This window comes from Bos indicus x Bos taurus, chromosome 6 (genome assembly GCF_003369695.1).
Source record: "Bos indicus x Bos taurus breed Angus x Brahman F1 hybrid chromosome 6, Bos_hybrid_MaternalHap_v2.0, whole genome shotgun sequence".
Classification (NCBI taxonomy): domain Eukaryota; kingdom Metazoa; phylum Chordata; class Mammalia; order Artiodactyla; family Bovidae; genus Bos; species Bos indicus x Bos taurus.
In genome coordinates, this window is record NC_040081.1 from 41,748,096 (window position 1) to 41,768,948 (window position 20,853).

The 20,853-nt window shown below is 42.1% G+C and overlaps 1 protein-coding gene across 1 annotated transcript in view; it reads right to left on the reverse strand.

The window, feature by feature from the left end:
• Positions 1 to 2,689, reverse strand: part of KCNIP4 (potassium voltage-gated channel interacting protein 4) — a 1,307,639-nt gene extending 1,304,950 nt beyond the window's left edge. The window contains exon 1 of the mRNA XM_027544167.1: positions 2,564 to 2,689. Coding sequence (XP_027399968.1) covers positions 2,564 to 2,624 — 61 coding nt within the window. The 5' untranslated portion in view covers positions 2,625 to 2,689. The remainder of the gene's footprint in view (positions 1 to 2,563) is intronic.
• Positions 2,690 to 20,853: the final 18,164 nt, after the last annotated feature.

Genomic DNA, 20,853 nt, shown 5'->3' on the forward strand with positions numbered 1-20,853 from the left:
CTCTCTACTTTCACTTTAATGTAGTCTATGTTTCTCAATAAACTATTTTTCTGGCTCTAGAGTCCAGTCATAAAATACAGACACAAAACACACACACACGCTTCTCCAATTCCTGATTTCCCTCTAACCCTAATCCATTTCTGTCTGATCCTCCAGTTAAATTTCATTTTAATCCTGATTACATCATTTTATAAACCTTCATCCAAGAGACATATATTCAAAAGAAGATCACCATGGTCATGTTAGAAGATGCAAATATCCCATTTATTTTAAAGGAAATAAGAGGTCAGGAGCTATTGTTCTAACATATTACTGACCAGGGGATTTTTGTATACAGAAACTAATGCCTGTGGCTGGCGATTTGTTGCATAAGTGAACACTAAAACACTCCAGTTAATAACCAGGTAACAAAAGACATTAATACATCTCTGGTCAAGAAGCCATTAAAAAGAACTGAAATTAGACTGGAAACCTTTAAAGATGACAGTCTTTTCTTGTCCCAGGATTAGTCAAGACTCAACACTTGAGCCCAAATCAAAGTATGGAAGTTTGCTGAAAATACAAAGACCTTTGCTGCAAAGACAGAGACCCTACGAAACAACTACATATCTGGGGACTATTCTCCAATTTAAACTTGAAACACTAAAAACAACAACAAAAAAGGGTGCTTCATTTTTTTTCTTCTAAAGTTAACAATTAACTTTAAAAGTTTTTCTTCTTCTAAACAATTAACTCTAAAAACATGTGAATACAATTCCAGAAACAGATGTCAGATCAATTCAAGCCAGAAAATGCTTCCTTTTTGGTCTCACCTGAGAAAGATATAAATCAGGAGCTTTCTATTCTCCAAATGAACAATGAACACACGCTGATTCTAGAGATGGTACTGAAAGTCTTTTCTTTTTTAATACATCATACTCCTCAGATGTGATTTCATCTTTCTCATTTTATCCAACAAGTAGAGATTATGGCCACCTATGGCACTGTGAACAGATGAGGCGAGCTGATTCAATCCCCATCTGGCCAATTAAAGACTAGGCTCAGCCAAAAAGCTGCTATTGCTGACGAGCTGAACAATGCAAGCCACCCAGTTCCCCAGACTTCTGTTCCTACAACCATCTCTATTTCTGAGAATCTACAATTGCCTTGTGCATGAGTAAGTTCCCGAAAGGCTCCCTACCCTATTGAGTCGAAGGAACTGCAAAGACAGAGACCCTATGAAATCAACTATGCAGCCCTCTACAGTTACAACTCTCATTCTGAAAAATTCAATCTCTTCAAGACTATGAGCATTGGCCCTAAGATATATCCTAGATATACTTAGTTTGCAATGAGTGGCAGCTATTGTCACGAGGGAAATGTGAACTATACATCATTATAAGTCATATTGGGGGTTCTAAAGGTGATAGGTTTTTTCCAGCCTACCAAGAGTATTTTCTCTAAGACTTTACATTCAAAAAAGACTAGGGTCCTCCCAGTTATAATAACTTGAACTACTGGACGGAAAGGAAGAAAAGGAACATATCCGTATCTCAATGTCTATAAATTAGGGCAATGGACTCTAGTTGAAGTGACTCCATTTCCCTGGGTATAAACACCTAAAATGTGGGCATGCCTCTTTCCTTGCAACTTTATAGCCCTGAAGTACAACTTTTTCATCCTGCAAATCCAAACCATGCTGTGGCCACGTGTGACCCCCTCATTTGATATAATCTGGGAAAGGTCCACTCTCGATTACTCTCAGGTTCCCCACAATAACCTTCATTCGATTTACGACTCCTCTAAAATTTGTACACATGTAAAGCCACCTAAAAACAAACCAATTCTACCCAGGGGGCTTTACTGGGGTGTGGTGAGGGGTAAGGGAGCTATGGTCCCATATTCTGCTATGGATACCTGTCCCTGCTTTCGCAGAATGCATGATACTCTGAAAGCCAAGCTCCTTGCACAGAGTGCCAAGTACCTTTCCAAGGCTATACTGTGTATAAATTATCTCCAAGTGTCACTGAGGACCATTTTCTCTGAACACACTAAACTGAAGCTGACAATAAAATAAGACATACGGTCCTGCTGAAGAATCTGACCTGGAAAACATTCCGCCTGTGTATTACCAGGGGACGAAAATAGAGTTTTAATGAAGAAATGTTTGGGAGCATAAATGCACCGTGGAGGGAGAAGATCAATACTATTTCAGATCATCTATCCCCAGGTGTTAGGAGAAGGAAGTGTGAGGTCTGAAGTCATTTGGCAAATGCGTAAACAACATGGGAAATTTTCAGAGAAGGCAAAAGTAGGCACAGGATCGCAGGGGACCCTGACACTGGCGAGTTTCACACACACTTCAAACACCTCTTCTTTCCCGACCTGTACCTTGCATGCACCCCCTCTCCTCCGCACCCCCATTCCCGCCGCTGCCACCTCCCCTTCCCAGTCCCGCCCAGCTGACTATCTCACATGCAGCAAAGGCAACAAGCGTCCCCAGCCCAGGAAGGGGTCCCCGTCTCAGCTCGTGAGGGAAGCAGAGTGGAAGCGGGAGCCCGCTCCAACGCTTATTGCATCCTACCGCCTGTGGAGCTCGCCTCCTCCAGCTGAGCCGAGATGCTTTCCACCCTCCTCACGTTCATCTTTGGGGACGTAGGGCGCAGGAGCGGGACACGGGAGTCAACCGGCCCAGAGGCGTCTGGCGATGGGTCTGGCACCGGAGCGCACTCGCTGCTCGGCCCGGGGGCGTCCGCCGCGCTGGGAGCGAGAGAGTCGGCGGCGGCGGCGGCGGGCAAGGCGCGCGGAGCGGATGCAGGTGCGGGCGGAGGCCGGCGGGGGGCGCCGGGGGCGCGGCGCGGTGCTGGGCAGCGGGTAGCGCGGGTAGCGCGGGTGCCGGGGGCGACAGGCTGGAAACCGGAGCCGCTAACCGCTAGCCCGAGAGCCAGGCGCCCCCTCCCTTCGCCGCCTCTGCCACCTGCTGCGAAGTCACTGGATTGGGGTGGTGCTGGCCTGGGGGCTCTGACCACAGAGCATCCAGACCTTAAGGAGACCGGAGGCGATTCCGAGAGTTGCCCGGTGCCTCCAAGAGCCCTTCTTGCCGCGCGCAACACCGGCTCTGCGGAGGGGCTGCAGGGCCCTACGCCTTCGCACAGAACCGTCTGCCGAATCCCCAGGGGCTCAGACTCCGAAGGCTAAACTTGAGGTTGCTGCCCAAAGTTAGGCTGAGTTCGAAGGACACCAGAAGGGTAGAGCAAGGAGATGCCTTCTCCAAAACCGGGCAGAGCGCCAGAGAGTCCTGGAACTCCTAGACGGGAAACTTCACGATTGAAGTTCGAACCAGTCATGAGACTTGGCTAGGTGTTGGGAAAGGCGGGCCCTTCACGCCCAGGTGCGCGGGCGGGCAAGGCCGAGATGAGAATGCCACTTTGGAGAGAGAGATTGGAGGGGATTGGGGACGGGTTTTTCAGACGAGCATTCACAGGGAAGGTTTCATCTGAGGGCTCCCTGGCAGCTCTCCAGGGAGGTAGCTCAGCGCCCCCGTGGGCGTTCATCACCCGGTGTCATATGCCCTCTTAAGCAAACCAAGGCAGGGGATGTTCAGGAAGAGAAAGACTAATCAATAAACCACTTGTAGCCATGGTTACTACTTGAGAAAATCAAAATTAAAATGCTGATATCTGTGTCCCCAAGAGTCAAGTGCATGAAGCATCTTTTGAGAAGGAAGGTCAAGCTGACCAGTTCCCTGGGCTAACCAAAATAAAATTCCTTCCCATTCTTAATGGACTATGATTTGGATGAAAGTCATTTCTTAGTGTTCTGCAAAACTACCAGCACTTCCTGTGCTGCAAACCTCATCCCACCCTTGGAGACTTTCACCAGCTGAAATCTAGCCCCTTACTCCAAGAATGTTTCAAATGACACTTGATATTTTTCACACCCTCATCCCATAAGTGACTCCCTTGATCTCTTGTGATGCCTCTGATTTTCCTTTCAGTTCATGAGCAAGGGGAGTGATACTGACATCATCATTACCTGGGTTCAAGGCTGCTACTTACTAACTTTGATACCTGGCCTGGTGCAAATTATTTACATCAGCTGTAACAATGAGATATTTTATTGGCCTGTTGTGCGGATTAAAAGGAGTTGCTAGATGTAATAAAGGACTTATGGCAGTGCCTGGCACACAGGAATCTCTAATTCTGCAACAACTCTTTCCAGAAACCACTCTCATAACTTTTACTCCATAGATGATCACTAACACCTGTCCGGCTCTAAATTCCATCATTTTCTATCAGCTAACTTCTACAGCTGTGTTGATTTTGGTCTAGAGCCTGGATCAGAATCACAGTTCCAACGTTTTACAATGTATGCTTTCAAGGGCTAATAACCTCGCTTTCTCATCTCTATAATGCAGAATATAAAGGTGTCTGTCTCTCTCAATTAACTGTTAGAAAGATTAAATGAAGGGTTATCTATGAAATGGTTAGAAAGGTTCCTGGCACAGAGCAAAAGTTCAGTAAGACTTTCACTACTATCACTATCCTGATAGTTACTAATATCATTATCATCATTTTATTATGATAAAGTTTTTAAAAAGCATCACTGTCATTTCCATGACAAATCTGCTCAACCTTCTCTCACAGTGTAGGAAGTAATATATTAATACAACTCCTCTTTCATCTGCAAAATACACAGGTATTTTGTTGGGCCAACCCACTTCTCAAGTTTTACCCACTGAGTGTCTATTTTGATCCTACCAGGTGTTTCTCCCTAGAATCTGTAAGAAGGCAACAAAACCAGGGAAAGAAGACACTGTGCCGAGGAACTCTGCAATAAATTGTTTCCAAAATATTTATTTGGGATCTTGGATACCATGGAATTAATTTCTTCTTTATGCAGAATTCTTTCTCTTTATGTGGACCCTTAGGGGAAAAAAATCATCTTTTTGGTGCTACCCCTACTGTCATTTCTGATATTTGGGACTAAAGGGCGAGGGTGCTCTGCCTTGCTTATACCATCTTAATGGTACTTCAGATGTCCCAACAGTTATAGAGAAGAGCTTCGTAGGCCACATGTGTTGTGCCAGCCCACTCTCCTCCTTAAAAGCTGTAGCAATCCCAGCCCTCCAGCCCCCCACTGCAGTCTCCCAAGACATAAGCACAAAGATTCCCACAAATTGTTGGACTAACTCTAGCTTACTTGTTGTGTAACATGGATGTATATTGTCCCCTCAAGGAACCATATTTAATGGTTCAGACAGTAAAATGGATGCATAGTAAACTATGTGCCAGCCTGTAATCTCAAATATCATCTTTATTTAACCTTAAAAAAAAACACTGAGGTAAGTGCTTTTGTCATCCCTATTTAACTAGTGAAGACATTACAACTCAGGTGAACTGGTTTGCCAGTTTTTCACCAATATTAATCAGTATTTTGGGGATTTGAACCCACCAGTCTGACTCAAGCTTAATTACCACCCTGGACTACTACCTTGGACTAGGATTTAGAAACTCTGAGCTCTGACATTTCCTAGCTCTGTGTCCTTCGGAAAGCCACTGGTTGTTTCTAAGCTTCTGCTCCTCCTCTGTTAAAAGAGGAATTTGTTTTGCAAGGTCACTGTCAGGATCAAGTCAGATAATGAAAGTGAAAGCTATATATAAACCTTGGAGTGTTGTAGAAGCATCCAGGATCACATTTATTATTGTCCTGTTCTTTTATTGCCTATTATTTTTGTTGTCCAGTCTTTTCTGAAAGCCCCTCATGTTTCAGCACAATTCTCTCTTGCTTACCAGGATTTAAACAATAATAGAAAAACTTCATATTTAATATTTATTGAGTGTTTATTATATGAGCTTCCCAGGTGGCACAGTGGTAAAGACGACCTGCAAATGCAGAAGACAATCCCTGGGTTGGGAAGATCTCCTAAAGAAGGAAATGACAACCCACTCCACTATTCTTACCTGGGAAATTCCATAGACAGAGGAGCCTGGTGGGTTACAGTTGATGGGGTTTGCAAAGAGTCCAACACGACTGTAACTGAGCATGAGCACTTCTTATGCATGCTCTGGGTTAAAAATTTTACATCAGCATATCACTTAATTCTCAGAAGAACCACTTTATAGTTATTCTTACCCTGATTTTAAAATGAGATAGATTCAGAGAGGGTGAGTAGCCCTAGAGCAGTCAGCTGTGAAGAGGTACAGCTGAGTTTAAACCCACATTTATCTATTGTGAAACTAGCACTTTCAGTTTCTACTGATGGTTCTAGAACTGTGGCATGCATGAGAATCACCCACAGGGTTAGTTTGAAAACACCTGTGCTCCAGCCCCCAAGATGGATTCACTGAGTCTGGGGTAAAGGTCTTGGAATCTAATAGTTTTTAATTAAATTTTATTTCTTTAAAGCAGCTTTTGGTTTACAGAAAAGTTGGGCAAAAAGTACGCAGTTTCCATACACCTCCTCTCCCCCCACCCAGTTTTCCCTGTTATTAACATCTTGCTTTAGTGTAGTACATTATTACAAATGAACCAATAATCCTGATACATCATTATTAACTGAAGTCCACAGTTTAAGATAGATAGAACTGATGGCCTTGCGAGGAGAAGGAGAAAGAGAGACAGCTCAGAGGAAAGGCCATGTGAGGACAAAGCAACCGTCTGCAAGCCAGGAAGAGCGCCTCCCCCAGAAAACAAAACCTCCTCCAACCTTGAGCTTGGACCTCCAGTCTCTAGAGCTGTGAGAAAATTAATTCCTTTTGCTCAAGCCGCACAAGTCTATGGAATTTTGTTATGGCAGCCTGAGCAGACTAATACACACCCCAAGACCATGCTTTGAGAAATCACTACTGTACAGTAGAAGTAACCAAGGCACTTGCAGCATCTGGGAACTTATCAGTAATCAGAAACTGGAGCCCCATCCCAGACCTACTGAATCAGTATCCTTATTTTAACAACATCATCAAGTGGTTCCAGGTATGCTGATGAAAACGAGGCATGGCTCATCAAAACATTATGTTTACTGCCTCCTTGGAGGCACCCCGAGCTCACTGGGCATGAGAGGCGGCTGGTGCTATAATCATAACCAATTCACCGCATCTCCCCCAAAGTGAGATGACCCTGTTTAATTTTTGTGGCAGTCCCTCCTCAGATGGATATAATTGTTTATTGCCTCATTAGGTTTCAAGCAGCAAATACCTACAACCTTGATCATCTGACTACACCTGCAAATTGCTTTGTGATTCTTGATCTCTCTCATGATGATAATAATCGGTGAAAATAACCTACTTTGAGATATTCACATTAAAGGGAATATGAATATGCCACAATGAGACAAAAATGAGGTAAACATTTTAGGACAGCAGGCTGACTTCTGACATTCCTGTAAGATTTCTGTATTCAGTAGATGATGTAGTCTTTACAACTCTGAAGGTAGCTCAGATTCTATTATTCCCATTTTGCAGATGAAGAAACGAGAGCCCACGGAAAGTGACTTATTTGAATTTTCACAAGGAGCTCAAGGTACAGCCAGGACACAAACCTCATCATCTGACATCTTTCAACACTTGGTGTTATAAGCCTTGCCAAGTTTATATAAGCTGGAGCACTGCCAAATGAACTGCAATTCTCTAAGCAGCAAAATTCAGATTTGCTCTGCAACTCTGTCTTCAGGATAAATCCATATTATAAATGTAAAGTTATTATATTGCTTAGCTGCATTTCTCCTGACTTGTGAACTTCAGGAAATTCACTGACTGATGACATTATCTATGTGGCAGGAAAGGTGATTAGGGGATTTGCTTCGGAACAGAAATTTAGTTGAACCTGGAAGCCCTGCAACAACTTATATCTTTAATGAAGTTAATGCTGAAAAGATTTTACCTAAATTCCATCTCTCTAGGTTCTAGATTTGAATTGTATGTTCTAACTGGGGGACATGTTCAGTAAATTTCAGACCACTTTATACCTTTTATCTTTGTATTTTCTTTAATTGCTCATTGTACTGTCTTTCGGAGAAGGCAATGGCACCCCACTCCAGTACTCTTGCCTGGAAAATCCCATGGACGGAGGAGCCTGGTGGGCTGCAGTCCATGGGGCTGCAAGAGTCAAGAAACAACTGAGCGACTTCACTTTCACTTTTCACTTTCATGCATTAGAGAAGGAAATGACAACCCACTCCCATGTTCTTGCCTGGAGAATCCCAGGGACAGGGGAGCCTGGTGGGCTGCCGTCTATGGGGTCCCACAGAGTCGGACACGACTGAAGTGACTTAGCAGCAGCAGTACCGCCTTTAGACTAAAAACAGGCTCTTGTGGGAGTATCTGCTAGTTTATCTATTAGCAGTTTGAATGAAACTGTCCAAAAATGGTTTCACTGTAACTAAATGAACTTGTTTCTAGAGTAGTCTTCATAATCAAAAGTTGGAATTAGCTTAAAACTGAATTTCATTCCGAATCAATTATTTTCTTCAAATACCTGAATCAGATTAAGTCCTTAAAAAAGAAAAATGCATTTCTTTATGTGTGTGTGTATTTCAAAGTACTATATTATATTGCTGATAAGGAATTTAACTTGATGTGTTGAAGATTTTTTAATAGATTAACACTTTGGGGAAATACACTCAATCTTTTTTTAAAATATATTAGTAAAATTAAAATTCTTTCTTAAATTAGAAATGTTTTGAGAACAGGAATCTGTATTATTCAGATTAAGGTTAAAAAAAAATGGCAGTTCTGAGTGTGGATAACTCAAAACTAGGTTTGACAAGCTGTCAGAATTGAACAGTGAAAGAGCTGTGTAATACTTGTCAAAATAGATGAAGGAGTTGATGCTCCAGCTCAGGCGTTCGTTAACAACCTGTCAACAAATGGACAAAGGAAAAGACAAGGAAGACTTGGACCTTCAAAGGCTTGATGCCATTAGGTTTTCAGAAGACCAGAAATTTTTAGATGGGTGATATTGATGAATGGTACCGAAGAATGAAAATCTAACTGTGTTAAGATGGTGAATGCTCGTAAAACAAATATTCCCAGATTTGGGGTGTTTGTGGAAATGCAATGAAAGATACATTTCTAATAATGGAGGCAGACTAAGGTATAAGCAAGAATTTCAGGCACAGCAAGAATGGAGGATGGGAGATAAAGAGATAAGATGGTACTGTGACTGGACTACAGAGGAACAAGGTTATCGGACGTGACAAGTCATTTATATAGTGTTTCCTTTACTGATTTTTGGCAAGTGCCTAAGTTTTATTCACAGTGATTTGAATAGCTATCAAAATATTCTCCTCCATTCATTCTCATATTACCAAAGTTTAATAAAACAAAATTCATAAATTATTGGAGCAATCTTTTCCCCTTCTAGGAAAAAGAATACTTGAATTGGCAAATTAGCATAACTGCATAAGCAGCAAAAGATTATACTGGGGAAATGTTGGTGATAGATTAAATTTAATATGATCAACTCCAACATTCTTAGTAAATCAAAGTTTGGTACAATAAAATAGTCTACAGGGGTCAGACTGACAATGCACAAGTGACTAGGCATATTTCATCATCTCTCATAACTTCTTTATCTAAAGCAGGTGCTCAGCTTGTCAACCAAATCTCAAAAATGTTTATTCATTCAACAAGTATCAAGCCAGGCACTGTGTTACATAGGGAGGATCTGACAGAAGAAAAGGTAGAAAAGGTGGAGTTCCTTGCCTTCAAGAAGCTGACAATATCAGAATGGATCCATACATAAGTATAAGTTGCAGTAAGAAGCATGACCTGTTAAAAGCACCCACAATGCACTTGGTAATTGCACGGGCAAGTGTTATTTTATCTAATCCCCACAACTGCATAAGAGTGTATATCAGTTAGTTTTGCCATATAAAGAAACCTCCCTAAAATTTGGTGGCTTAACATAACAATCATTTATTTACCTGACAACTCTGTGGTCTGCCCACTTAGGTAGTGCTCAGCTGGGCTTCTCATGCCTCTATGGGTAGCAGTGATGTACCCATCTCACATGTCATGCAGATGGTTGGAGTTGTGGGGATAACTAGACCCTGTCCGCCTCACCAACCAGCACACTGGCCTGGATGTCCTCACTTAGCAATGACTGCAGGGTTCTTGGGCTTAGGTGCCACTGTACAGCACTTTTTAAGTCTCTGCTTGGGACACACTTACCACTGTCCTATTGGCCATATCAAGTCACAAAGCTGGCCCAGATTCAAGGGGTTAAAGAAGAATATACCTCCTTTAATGGAGGACATGATGAAGTCATATTACAAAAGGCTATGTACAGGAGGGAAAGAATGCGTGACCACCATCTCAATTGGCTTTAGGAAAGTACTATTCATATCTCATGAGCCACAGAGGGGTTAAAAGACTATTCCAAGCTTATCAAGCTAGTGACAGTGCCAGGATTCAAACTGAGCAGTCTGACTCGATAGCCAATAAGTGTACCCACTACACTCTAGTACAGGTGCCTCACAAGCATGACTCATATGCTGTGGGAAGATTCGGGAAAAGCCCCTAACTCAATCTTGGGTATTAGAGACACTTTCCCAGAAGAACTAGTATCAAATTTAAATCCTAATGGACAAGGATGAATTAGTCATATGAAGAGGAAGGAAGGAAGGAACATTCCTTGTAAAGGTGACCACATATGCAAAGTACTAGAGGTTGGGAAAGTTAAGGTAGAGAGGGCTACAAATAGTTCCCCAGGCTGGAGGACTGAGATCTAAGCTCTATGACAGGAGCGGGTAACTTTGGCAGAATTGTAAATTTCTTAAAACCAAACTGTGGGTTCACTTTAATCAGAGACATTGGCAGCCCACTAAAAGGTTCAATCCAGAGATTAATAGGTTTAGATTTTTGACTTTGTATTCATCACTCTGGTGGCCATGAAGAGAAAGGATTAGACTGGGCCCCACTGAAAGTAGGAAGATTATTTGCAAGATTATCTGCAGTGACCAGACAAAAGAGTACAAAGGCCTGAACTAGAACAGAGGCCAGTGTGGATGAGGAAAGACCCACTGGAAAAACATTTAGAGGACAGGACATGAGGCCAAGAAAATGTGACAAAGGCATCATGACAACACAGTTTTTGGTTTAGATGCTGTTTGGATGATGGTACCATTGCCTGAACTGTGAAGTCACAAACTGAAGATATTTCAGGGACGGGAAGGGTAGGATGTCTTTTGATTTGCATGTGTTGAGTTTTACATGTCTACAGGACTACATTTAAATTAATATATCCACTGTGAGGCAGGAATGAGCCTTGAATTTCAGCATATAATAAACTGAACAAGTCCCAAATAATCACAACATGGAGCGGGTGCAGTGGAGGGAAGGAGCATTTTCTAATTCCACCTCACCCCACCCCATCACTCCTCCCGTAGACAACCGTTGTTAGTTTGCCCCACTGAAGCACTGAGACTAGCCACAGGATTGGAGTCAATTTTTAAATGTAATTTATCAGAATTTTGTCCAACCCTGTGCCGTGGAAATCAAGAAAAGAATTTCCCAAAGAGGTAGTGACTACAGTAACAAGCAATAACAAGACGTCAAGCTCACTGAAACCTGAAATAACTTATCCATTGTATTTAGGACCAAGGACATCATTAGTGACCTTTTTACAAGAGTTAACAAACAACTCCTTCTTCATATATTTAAGCCTGCTCTTTGAAAATAAACATCATTTTATTTTTCAGGATAAAGTTATGCATGATTGGTATTTCCAGGTAATAATGAGCTACCATTTTGAACACCTATCATTATGTCAAATTCTGTAATAGGCACTTTTTATTATGTCTAATGACTACCTACAATGTAGCAGATTTTCCTTCCGTTTGATAAATGAGGATACCCATGGTTAGTTAGAATGGTGATCTGAGATCACAAGTCTGATCACCAGCAAAGCCAACATGCAGACTCAGAAATTACAAATTCACAGACCTTGCTTTTTCACTACATTGTAGTCTCTGTGGAGTTTCTATGACACAAGAGGGCAGGAATACATAAATGGTATCTGCTAAGGATCTCCTTTTAATCAGTTGTTCCAACTCTGTCTCCCTTCACAATTTTAATTGGCATTTCTAAACCTCAGCATTCTAAGCATCCTCTGGCTTTACTCGTGGAAATGTTGCAATAAGTAATAAGAAGGTCAGAAACTGAAGACAGGATGAGGATAAAGAAGAGGTACTGGTACAAACTGGATGAAGCTCCAGCTGGATCAAGACTGCTGGGAGAAATATTAATAACCTCAGATATGCAGATGACACCACTCTAATGGCAGAAAGCAAAGAGGAACTAAAGAGTCTCTTGATGAAGGTGAAAGAAGAGAGTGAACAAACTGGCTTAAAACTCAACATTCAGAAAACTAGGATCCTGCCATCTAATCCCATAACTTCAAGGCAAATAGATGGGAAAACAATGGAAAGAGTGACAGATTTTATTTTCTTGGGTTCCAAAATCACTGTGGATGGTGACTGCAGCCATAAAATTAAAAGACGCTTGCTCCTTGGAAGAAAAGCTGTGATGAACCTAGACAGCATATTAAAAAAGCAGAGATATCACTTTGCTGACAAAGGTCTGTATAGTCAAAGCTATGGCTTTTCCAGTAGTCATGTACGGATGTGAGAGTTGGACCAGAAAGAAGGCCAAGCACCAAAGAACTGATGCTTTTGAACTGTGGTGCTGGAGAAGACTCTTGAGAGTCTTTTGGACAGCAAGGAGGTCAAACCAGTAGATCCTAAAGGAAATCAACCCTGAATATTCATTGGAAGGATTGATGTGAAGCTGAAACTCCAATACCCTGACCACCTGGTGTGAAGACCCATCTCATTGGAAAAGACCCTGATGCTGGGAAAAGTTGAAGGCAGGAGGAGAAGTGGGTGATAGATGATGAGATGGTTGGGTGGCATCACCAACTCAATGCACATGAGTTAGAGCATACTCCAGGAGATAGTGAAGGATAGGGAAGCTTGGTATGTATGCTGCAGTCCCTGGGGTCACCAAAAGTTGGACATGACTGAGCAACTGAACAGTAAAAACTGGTGTCTTACCCTTTTTTTTTTCCTGAAAAAGGGAAAACTAGATGGATGGTAGGCAATGCCTCTTGCTTGTGATTTCCAAGCCACGGCAGTTACTGAAACCAGCATTTGACAATGGGGCCAGTTCAACAGTTCAATACCAGCCTCCATCTAAAACTAGTCAGAGTGGAACAAGTTCATTTACATAGGGACTGAGAAAACCCGCCAAAGGGGACTTCTGAAGTGGACTGGCGAGAGGACTCGAAATTTTTTGGACCTAGAAAGCCCATGACTGAGCTCCTTTTAACGCAATTCTTGCACTTGTAGGTTTAGGCATTTTGATGGCATCTAAAGGGTGAAGGGTATGTAGTGAGTAAAAGATAACCCATAACACGGAGTATTCCTTCTTGCATAACAAACCTTAATACAATTTAGGTAATGCAAAGCCATGTTTGGTGGAAAAATGAATTTCCTTTAAAACTAAGAGATAAAGATTTAAAAAATAGCCTTTGCTGGACACATGTGGCAGACACTTAAAAATATATGTATATATATTATGTTATATACATCATATATATATTTTATATATTATATATTATCATAAATTATCTCTTTAATACTTATATAAGGAAAGTGTTAGTCACTCAATCATGTCCAACTCTTTGAGACCCCATGTACAGCAGCCCCCTATGCTCCTCTGTCTATGGAATTCTCCAGGCAAGAATGCTGAAGTGGGTATTCCCTTCTCCAGGGGATCTTCCTCACCCACAGACTCACAGACTCACCCATCCTGATAGATAGCAGATAATGGTTATATGAGGAAGGCAGTACCAACTGCCCATTTTACAGAAGAATACTCTGAGGTAAAGAGAGATAAAACTCAAGAGAAAGGGGATATATGTATACTCATGGCTGATTAAGGGCTTTCCAGGTGGCACTGGTGATAAAGAACCCACCTGCCAATGCAGATTAGACATAAAAGTTTGGAAGATCCCCTGGAAGAGGATTCACAGCAACCCACTCTAGTATTCTTGCCTGGAGAGTCCCTTAGACAGAGGAGCCTGGCAGGCTGCAGTCCAGAGTGCTGCACAGAGTTGGCCAGGACTGCAGTGACTTAGCACACATGCACGCACAGCTGATTAAACTTGTTGTACAGCAGAAACCAACAGAACATCATAAAAAATTATCCTACAATTGAAAAAAAATTTTAAAAGAGAGATAAAACATCTTACCAATGCTATTGGCTCCTCTGGGCAGTTGATAATCTGGGACTATCAGCTAAGGAGGATAAATAAAAATGAGCCCCCAAAGAAAAGTCTAAAGATCATTAATAAAACATATCAGGGCAAGAATAATCAAAGTATAAAAGGAGAAGGCTGCTGCATCTGAAAAGAAATCCCCAGGGGTAGCAGAGAAAACTGGACCAACATTTGGGTTTCCAAAGGGAAACGGTAACCAGGCCCAGAGTGAGATGAGTTGGTGTTTACATTCACCGGTTATATTTGTATGAGTTTTCACATCTGTAATATGGGAGTAGCAAGTCTTCTCTGCAGTGAAGTGAGATTTAAATGTGATGGTGTGTGGAAAAGACCCCAGTAATTTGCATATTTTTACATGTTAGATCTTAGAACAATTTAGAATACTCCATCTGTCCAATGAATTAAAAGCCTCGGAGGCCTAACAGTAAGTATCATCAAAAGAATAAATGTTAATGAGACAGTTTGGGATGCAAGGTGAACATGAGAACATTATTGTTTTTAATTAATAGAAACTGAGCTAATGGTACCTCATCATGGATCAGTAACTAAGCAGATGGTCAATGTAAAACATAATCATTGTTTTTGGTAACTAACCCAAATGCAATGGTTTTATATTGTTAGAAATGAGTATAAACCATACTTTGGACTAAAGGTCATTTTCTGATAATGAACAGCAGTGCACAAAATTATAATAGAGTCAAAAGGCATGATGTGAGCGGTCTGAGAGGGAAAGTGCAGAGTTCTTCATGGCGCAGAGTAAAGTTAGGCCAAGGCACCCTTTCTTTGCCTCATTTCTTGCTCCCTCTCTCAAAGTACTTTGTTCCTTTCTTACTTAGGATTTATCATAAATTGTAAATAATTTATGTGCATTTGTTTAGTGACCGTCTCCCAACACGCACACAGTTGTAGTCTCCAAGAGGACTGGAATTACTGTAATTACATTTGGTTTTTGGAAAAGTGTATATTTGACGCCAGCCTCAGTGCCTAACTCAAAATGTATACTCAATTTGAAAAAAAAAAAAAAAATCTGCTGAATAAAAGGACAAATGATGCATTGTTGGTTCCCGGTTATCTTTTTCCACTACACCTCAGGGCACAGTGCACAGTCAAGAACATTTCACTGCTTTCATGCTTTGGAAGCTTCCCTGAAGCATTTGTGAGAGTGATCTGCCTTCTACCTGTGGGTGCAGCAGGGGAGAGGGGTTGTGCGGTGCTGGCCTCTGAAGCTATTCAGGGAGGAGAAAGCAGCACTCACAGAGATGTTAAAACCCCAGTGCCCCAACTGAGGCATGCTCAGGTCAACCTGTAGGTGTAGGTGACTCTCTCTGTGCTTCGTGCTAAATCCCTTCAGTCATGTTCAACTCTTGACTGTGGTCCACCAGGCTCCTCTGTCCATGGGGTTCTCCCAGAAAGAATACTGGAGTGGGTTTCCATACCCTCCTCAAGGGTATCTTCCTGACTCAGGGATCGAACCCACATCTTTTATGTCTCTTGCATTGGCAAGTGTGTTCTCTATCACTAGCACCACCACTCGCTAAGTTTCAGGTTCTCTTTGACCTTCCTGTTGTCTGGTGGACGCTGCAGACTGTCCTCTCTAAGCAGTTATCAATGGCCACTCTCTTCTGAGGTGGCTGCCCAGTTGGTTAAGATGCACACAATAACGGTTCTCACTCATAAGCCCAGATAGATGAAAGACAAAGACTCTAGGTGAAGTTCAAAAGGTGACTTTGACCTTGAACTCAGGAGCAATGCCCTCCACACCTGTCTTAGTTTACCTGATACATTCAGACCACTTTTCAGGACTGATAACTCAAATGTACTCTCTGTTAATCCCTTCCTCCAGGATTTGGCCCAGGATGTATATCCTTGCCCTTATTTTCTTCTTTCTAACACTGAAACCTGATGGACAATCATAACAGTTCTGAACACAACTAGGCCAAATGCTCAGCAGCAGGAAAATCAGATCTCTGTTCCTCAAGAGAAACACAAAGGATTGTCTCCCAAAGTAGTGAATAGAGTAGGATTGCTCACAGTAGTGTGAGATTGCTGTTGCTACTAAGTCGTTTCAGTCGTGTCCGACTCTGTGCGACCCCGTAGACGGCAGCCCGCCAGGCTCCCCCGTCCCTGGGATTCTCCAGGCAAGAACACTGGAGTGGGTTGCCATTGCCTTCTCCAGTGTGAGATTAGATGATAGCATAAATGTGTGTGTTACCTACCAGGGAGATCAGTGCACCCCGTCTGTACCCCAATAGACCAAGTGACTATGAAAGTGAAAGTGAAGTCACTCAGTCGTGTCCGACTCTTTGCAACCCCATAGACTGTAGCCTACCCAGCTCCTCTGTCCAAGGGATTTTCCAGGCAATAGTACTGGAGTGGATTGTCATTTCCTTCTCCAGGGTATCTTCCCAACCCAGGGCTCGAACCTGGGTCTCCCACATTGCAGACAGACGCTTTACTGTCTGAGCCACCAGGGAAGTAAGTGACAAAAATAAAATAAAGAAGAAAAGGAAAGGAAGGAAGGAAGAAGGAAGCTAGTGCAAATTCCATTGTGCTTCCTGTATTTTCATTTACCCCTCAGATGAGGGAACAATCACTAGAACCATCATCAGAAGGTATAAAAGATCAGATTATCTTCAGGGCTAAATGCAAATCTGTATTTCTTTGGGAGCAGGCTCATCTCAGGAATATCTTGAAAAAAGATCAATTAATATCCACACTGTGATTTCTTTCCATTTGCCTGGGGTTTTGTATCGATCCACTCTAAAAACTCTTACGGGCATGCCACAAGGTAATGCAAGGCCGGCTGCCCATGTCTCATTAGATATGATTAGGTAGATTTTCTGACACTATTTGGGGATGAGAACTGAAGCCCTGTTTTCTAGGACACATGTTTGCTGCATCCAAGCTTTTCTCCCTTCAGTTTTGTACTGAGGTTCTGCTCGTTCTGCACTAAGGTTCTGAACTTATTGTAGATAAGTTCACCTGAGCTTAATAGCTAGTTTTAGAGCCTGGAAGTAAAAGTCAAAGTGTTAGTTACTTAGTCATGCTCAACTCTTCGTGACCCCATGGGCTGTAGCCCACCAGGCTTCTCTGTGTATGGGATTCTCCAGACAAGAATACTGGAGTGGGTTGCCATTTCCTTCTCTAGGGGATCTTCCTAAACCAGGCATCAAACCCAGGTTTCCTGAATTGCAGGCAGATTCTTTACCACCTGATCCACCAGGGAAGCCCCACTTTTAAAGTCCTAGTTTTAAAGCCAAGGAAAATATCATTAAAACACAAATAAGATTAACAGAGTTGTAGATCAAGATGATTAAATTTTGAGAGGTCAAAATATACTTGAAACTTCAAGCTGCATAAAGCCTTTGTAATTTTTTAGTCCTGGTTCTTATTAAAAACAAATCAGTCGTGTTTTATACACACATCTACCATATATTTACATACATAATTATATTTAATTAAAAGAACTGCTTTCACTAACATTTGTTTGCCCTGATATGTCTAATATATTTACTTTTAATTTCACTGATAGTACTGTTTTCCTCCCTAGAAGCATATTTATTTGTAATTATGAAATTATAAGACATTTTATAGTTCAGTAAACAAAATTATAAAGGCAAAGAGAAACAAACAGGAACTAAGAGTTGAGACATTAGCCCAGAAGGCTAATCTTATCTCGCCTTATGTCATTTCATACCCATTTAACAAGAGTTTTTTTTTTGGCTTGGTGATAAGAACACAAGGACTGCTACAGAAATGATATTCTTAATTTCCCCATATGTGGCAATCATTTCACAAGGAATAGCAAGAACAGAGGTTCCATTTAAAATGTTGCTTCAAACAAAACTTAGCCAACAGAGGCGGACAAAAGGGCTGCCTCCTGCCATACGACAACCAGGACGAAAATAGGCCAACACAAACCAGAATGTCAAAGATTAACTTTAGATTCTCTGGCATTCCTCTTTGAATAATCCTGAGCTAAATTCTCCCTCTTTATGTCAAGGAACACACTCTCTAGGCATTTCGGTTTGCAGTCCCTCCACCCACTACCTAGATTCTCTTTTTCTGAGATATGTTTAGATGTTGGAGAGAATCACATGATTTTCTCCTGAAATCATCCTCAGCCAAATCGAGTTATTTTAAATCATTTACCCACAGCAGATATTGCAGAAACTCTCAGAGCATGTGCAGCCTGCACTGACCAGATCTCTCCACCCTTTACCTTTCCCTTCAGCAGATGTGATCTGGAAAAGGAAGCCCAGCACAGCTCAGTCTGACAGCATCAAGCTAACGGGTACCCAGCCTGTGGACAGAAAGGTTAAGAAGGCTAAGCAGTAGCATCTTCAGGTCTCAGGCTTGGTGTGAGATTTCAGAAGCTGCACAGAGTTTCTTGGTGATCCGTTCAAAGTGGTCTGTGGGTGGTGGTATTTGGGGAGCCTTCCCACCAATCAGCCTACAGAGGCAGGAGACACAGAACCAAAGTAACAGCCATGCCCAAGGAGCAGATGTTGGTGCCTTTCTCTCCTCCAGTTCCCCTGGCACTATGCATAAATTAAGCCCTCAATAAGTATTTGTTAAAAACCAAGGCTCTTTCAATAATCTAAGTATCTTGTCCTTCATTGTTTTACTCTTTAGGTGACAATGGAATTGGTGTCTTATTCTTTGGCAAAGGAGAAGAGAGCATCCACTTCGATCAGCTCCTTTCACAGAGTACCCAGAGTGCAGAGACTGAGCAGCTTGACTGCGATTACCAGGTTAGTTCCAGGTGCAGCCAAGACTCTAGGGACCTGGGGGCACTTGACCTTCTTGGCCTCCTCAAGGTCTTCACCCCTTGCCCTCGACTTAAGCTAGTTCAGTGGCCTCCTTTCCACCCTCAGGAGCTTTTGTATAATATTCTCTCTTCCAAGAATGTTCTGTTGTTCCCTCCTAAGTTGTCCCCTCCTACCCTTTAAGTTCCATTGCAAATATTACTTCCTCAGAAAGTTCCAGAGGAGGCAATGGCACCCCACTCCAGTACTCTTGCCTGGAAAATCCCGTGGATGGAGGAGCCTGGTAGGCTGTAGTCTGTGGGTTCGCTAAGAGTCAGACACGACTGAGCGACTTCACTTTTACTTTTCACTCTCCTGCATTGGAGAAGGAAATGGCAACCCACTCCAGTGTTCTTGCCTGGAGAATCCCAGGGACAGGGGAGCCTTGTGGGCTGCCATCTATGGGGTCACACAGAGTCGGACATGACTGAAGCGGCTTAGCAGCAGCAGCAAAAAGTTCCTGACTGCCCAGGTAAAGGACACATCCCATCCTCCCATTTTTCTCTCACAAAGTACCTTGTTCCTTTCTTTCCCAGCATTTACCACCAATGTTAAATCCATATGTTTTATGTTATGTATTTGTTTATTATCTATTTCCCAACATACACACACACAGTGGTTTCCTGGAGGACAAGAATTATATTTTTTTAAAACAATAGATATCCAGTGCCAGGCTCAGTGCCTATCACAAAATAGCTATACATTAAAACTATGTTGAGTGAAAGGATTTGTGTCTGGTGTCATCCTTTCTTCTACACCACCATGCACAGTTGTCTCCCTTCATTTAAAAGATAACTGATGTTACATCATCTCAGCAGCTGATTTTCTGAATCGTTTTGGCCTTATGCAGGGCATAGGTTAATCTGAAGACTCCATTTCTAAAGAAAACAACTGGACAACAGATCATCAAAGAAGGGGATTAAAGAGAAGATCAAAATACCATTGCATCTGCTACCCTAGGAAAATGCTTTCTTCAACAGGGTAAATAAGGGAGCAGGAGTATTGAGATAATGCAAACGAACATCTGAATACACACTCCAGAAAACAGCAAAGGACAAAACTTGGAAGTGGGAAATACAAGTCTATAGTTTAGATCACCCCTCAAAAGAAATAATGGTGTCTTTGGGGTACATCAAATGAGGTGACAAATTTTTGTACTCTCAATAATTTTTTCTCATTGATGGGAGTGTCAACTCATTCATCATGAAAGCCTTTCAAGGATTCTCTAGTGCCTTCAGGATGAAGCCCACCTTCCTCTTAAGGATGTGTGCGGCCTTTCACAATCTATCCCCTGCCCTTTTCTTTGAGGTAACATCCTGATACTCATCCACTGGCCCTCATACTCTAAACATACAGAAATACTGGGGGTCCCATCAGCCACAGTCCCCCACAATTCCAAGGCCCTTGTGTGTATGTGTGATCTCCAAGTTGGGAGGACCAGTCCCCACCTTGATCACTTGTTCACTTTAGCTCTGTATTAGTTTTGTATTGCTGCTGCAACAAATAACTACAAACTAATGGCTTAAACCAACACAAATGTATTATCTTCTATTTCTAGGGGTCAGAAGCCTGAAATGCATTTCACTAAGCTAAAATCAATATGTCAGCAAAACTAGACTCCTTTCTGAAGGCTTCAGGGAAGAATCTATTTACTTGCCTTTTCCATCTTTGAGACTACCTATTTTCCTAGACTTGTGGCCTCCTTCCAGTTGAAGCAAAGAATGGCCAGTTGAGTCTTTCTCACATTGCATCACTTTGACTGACTTTTCTGCTTCCTTTTTGCATG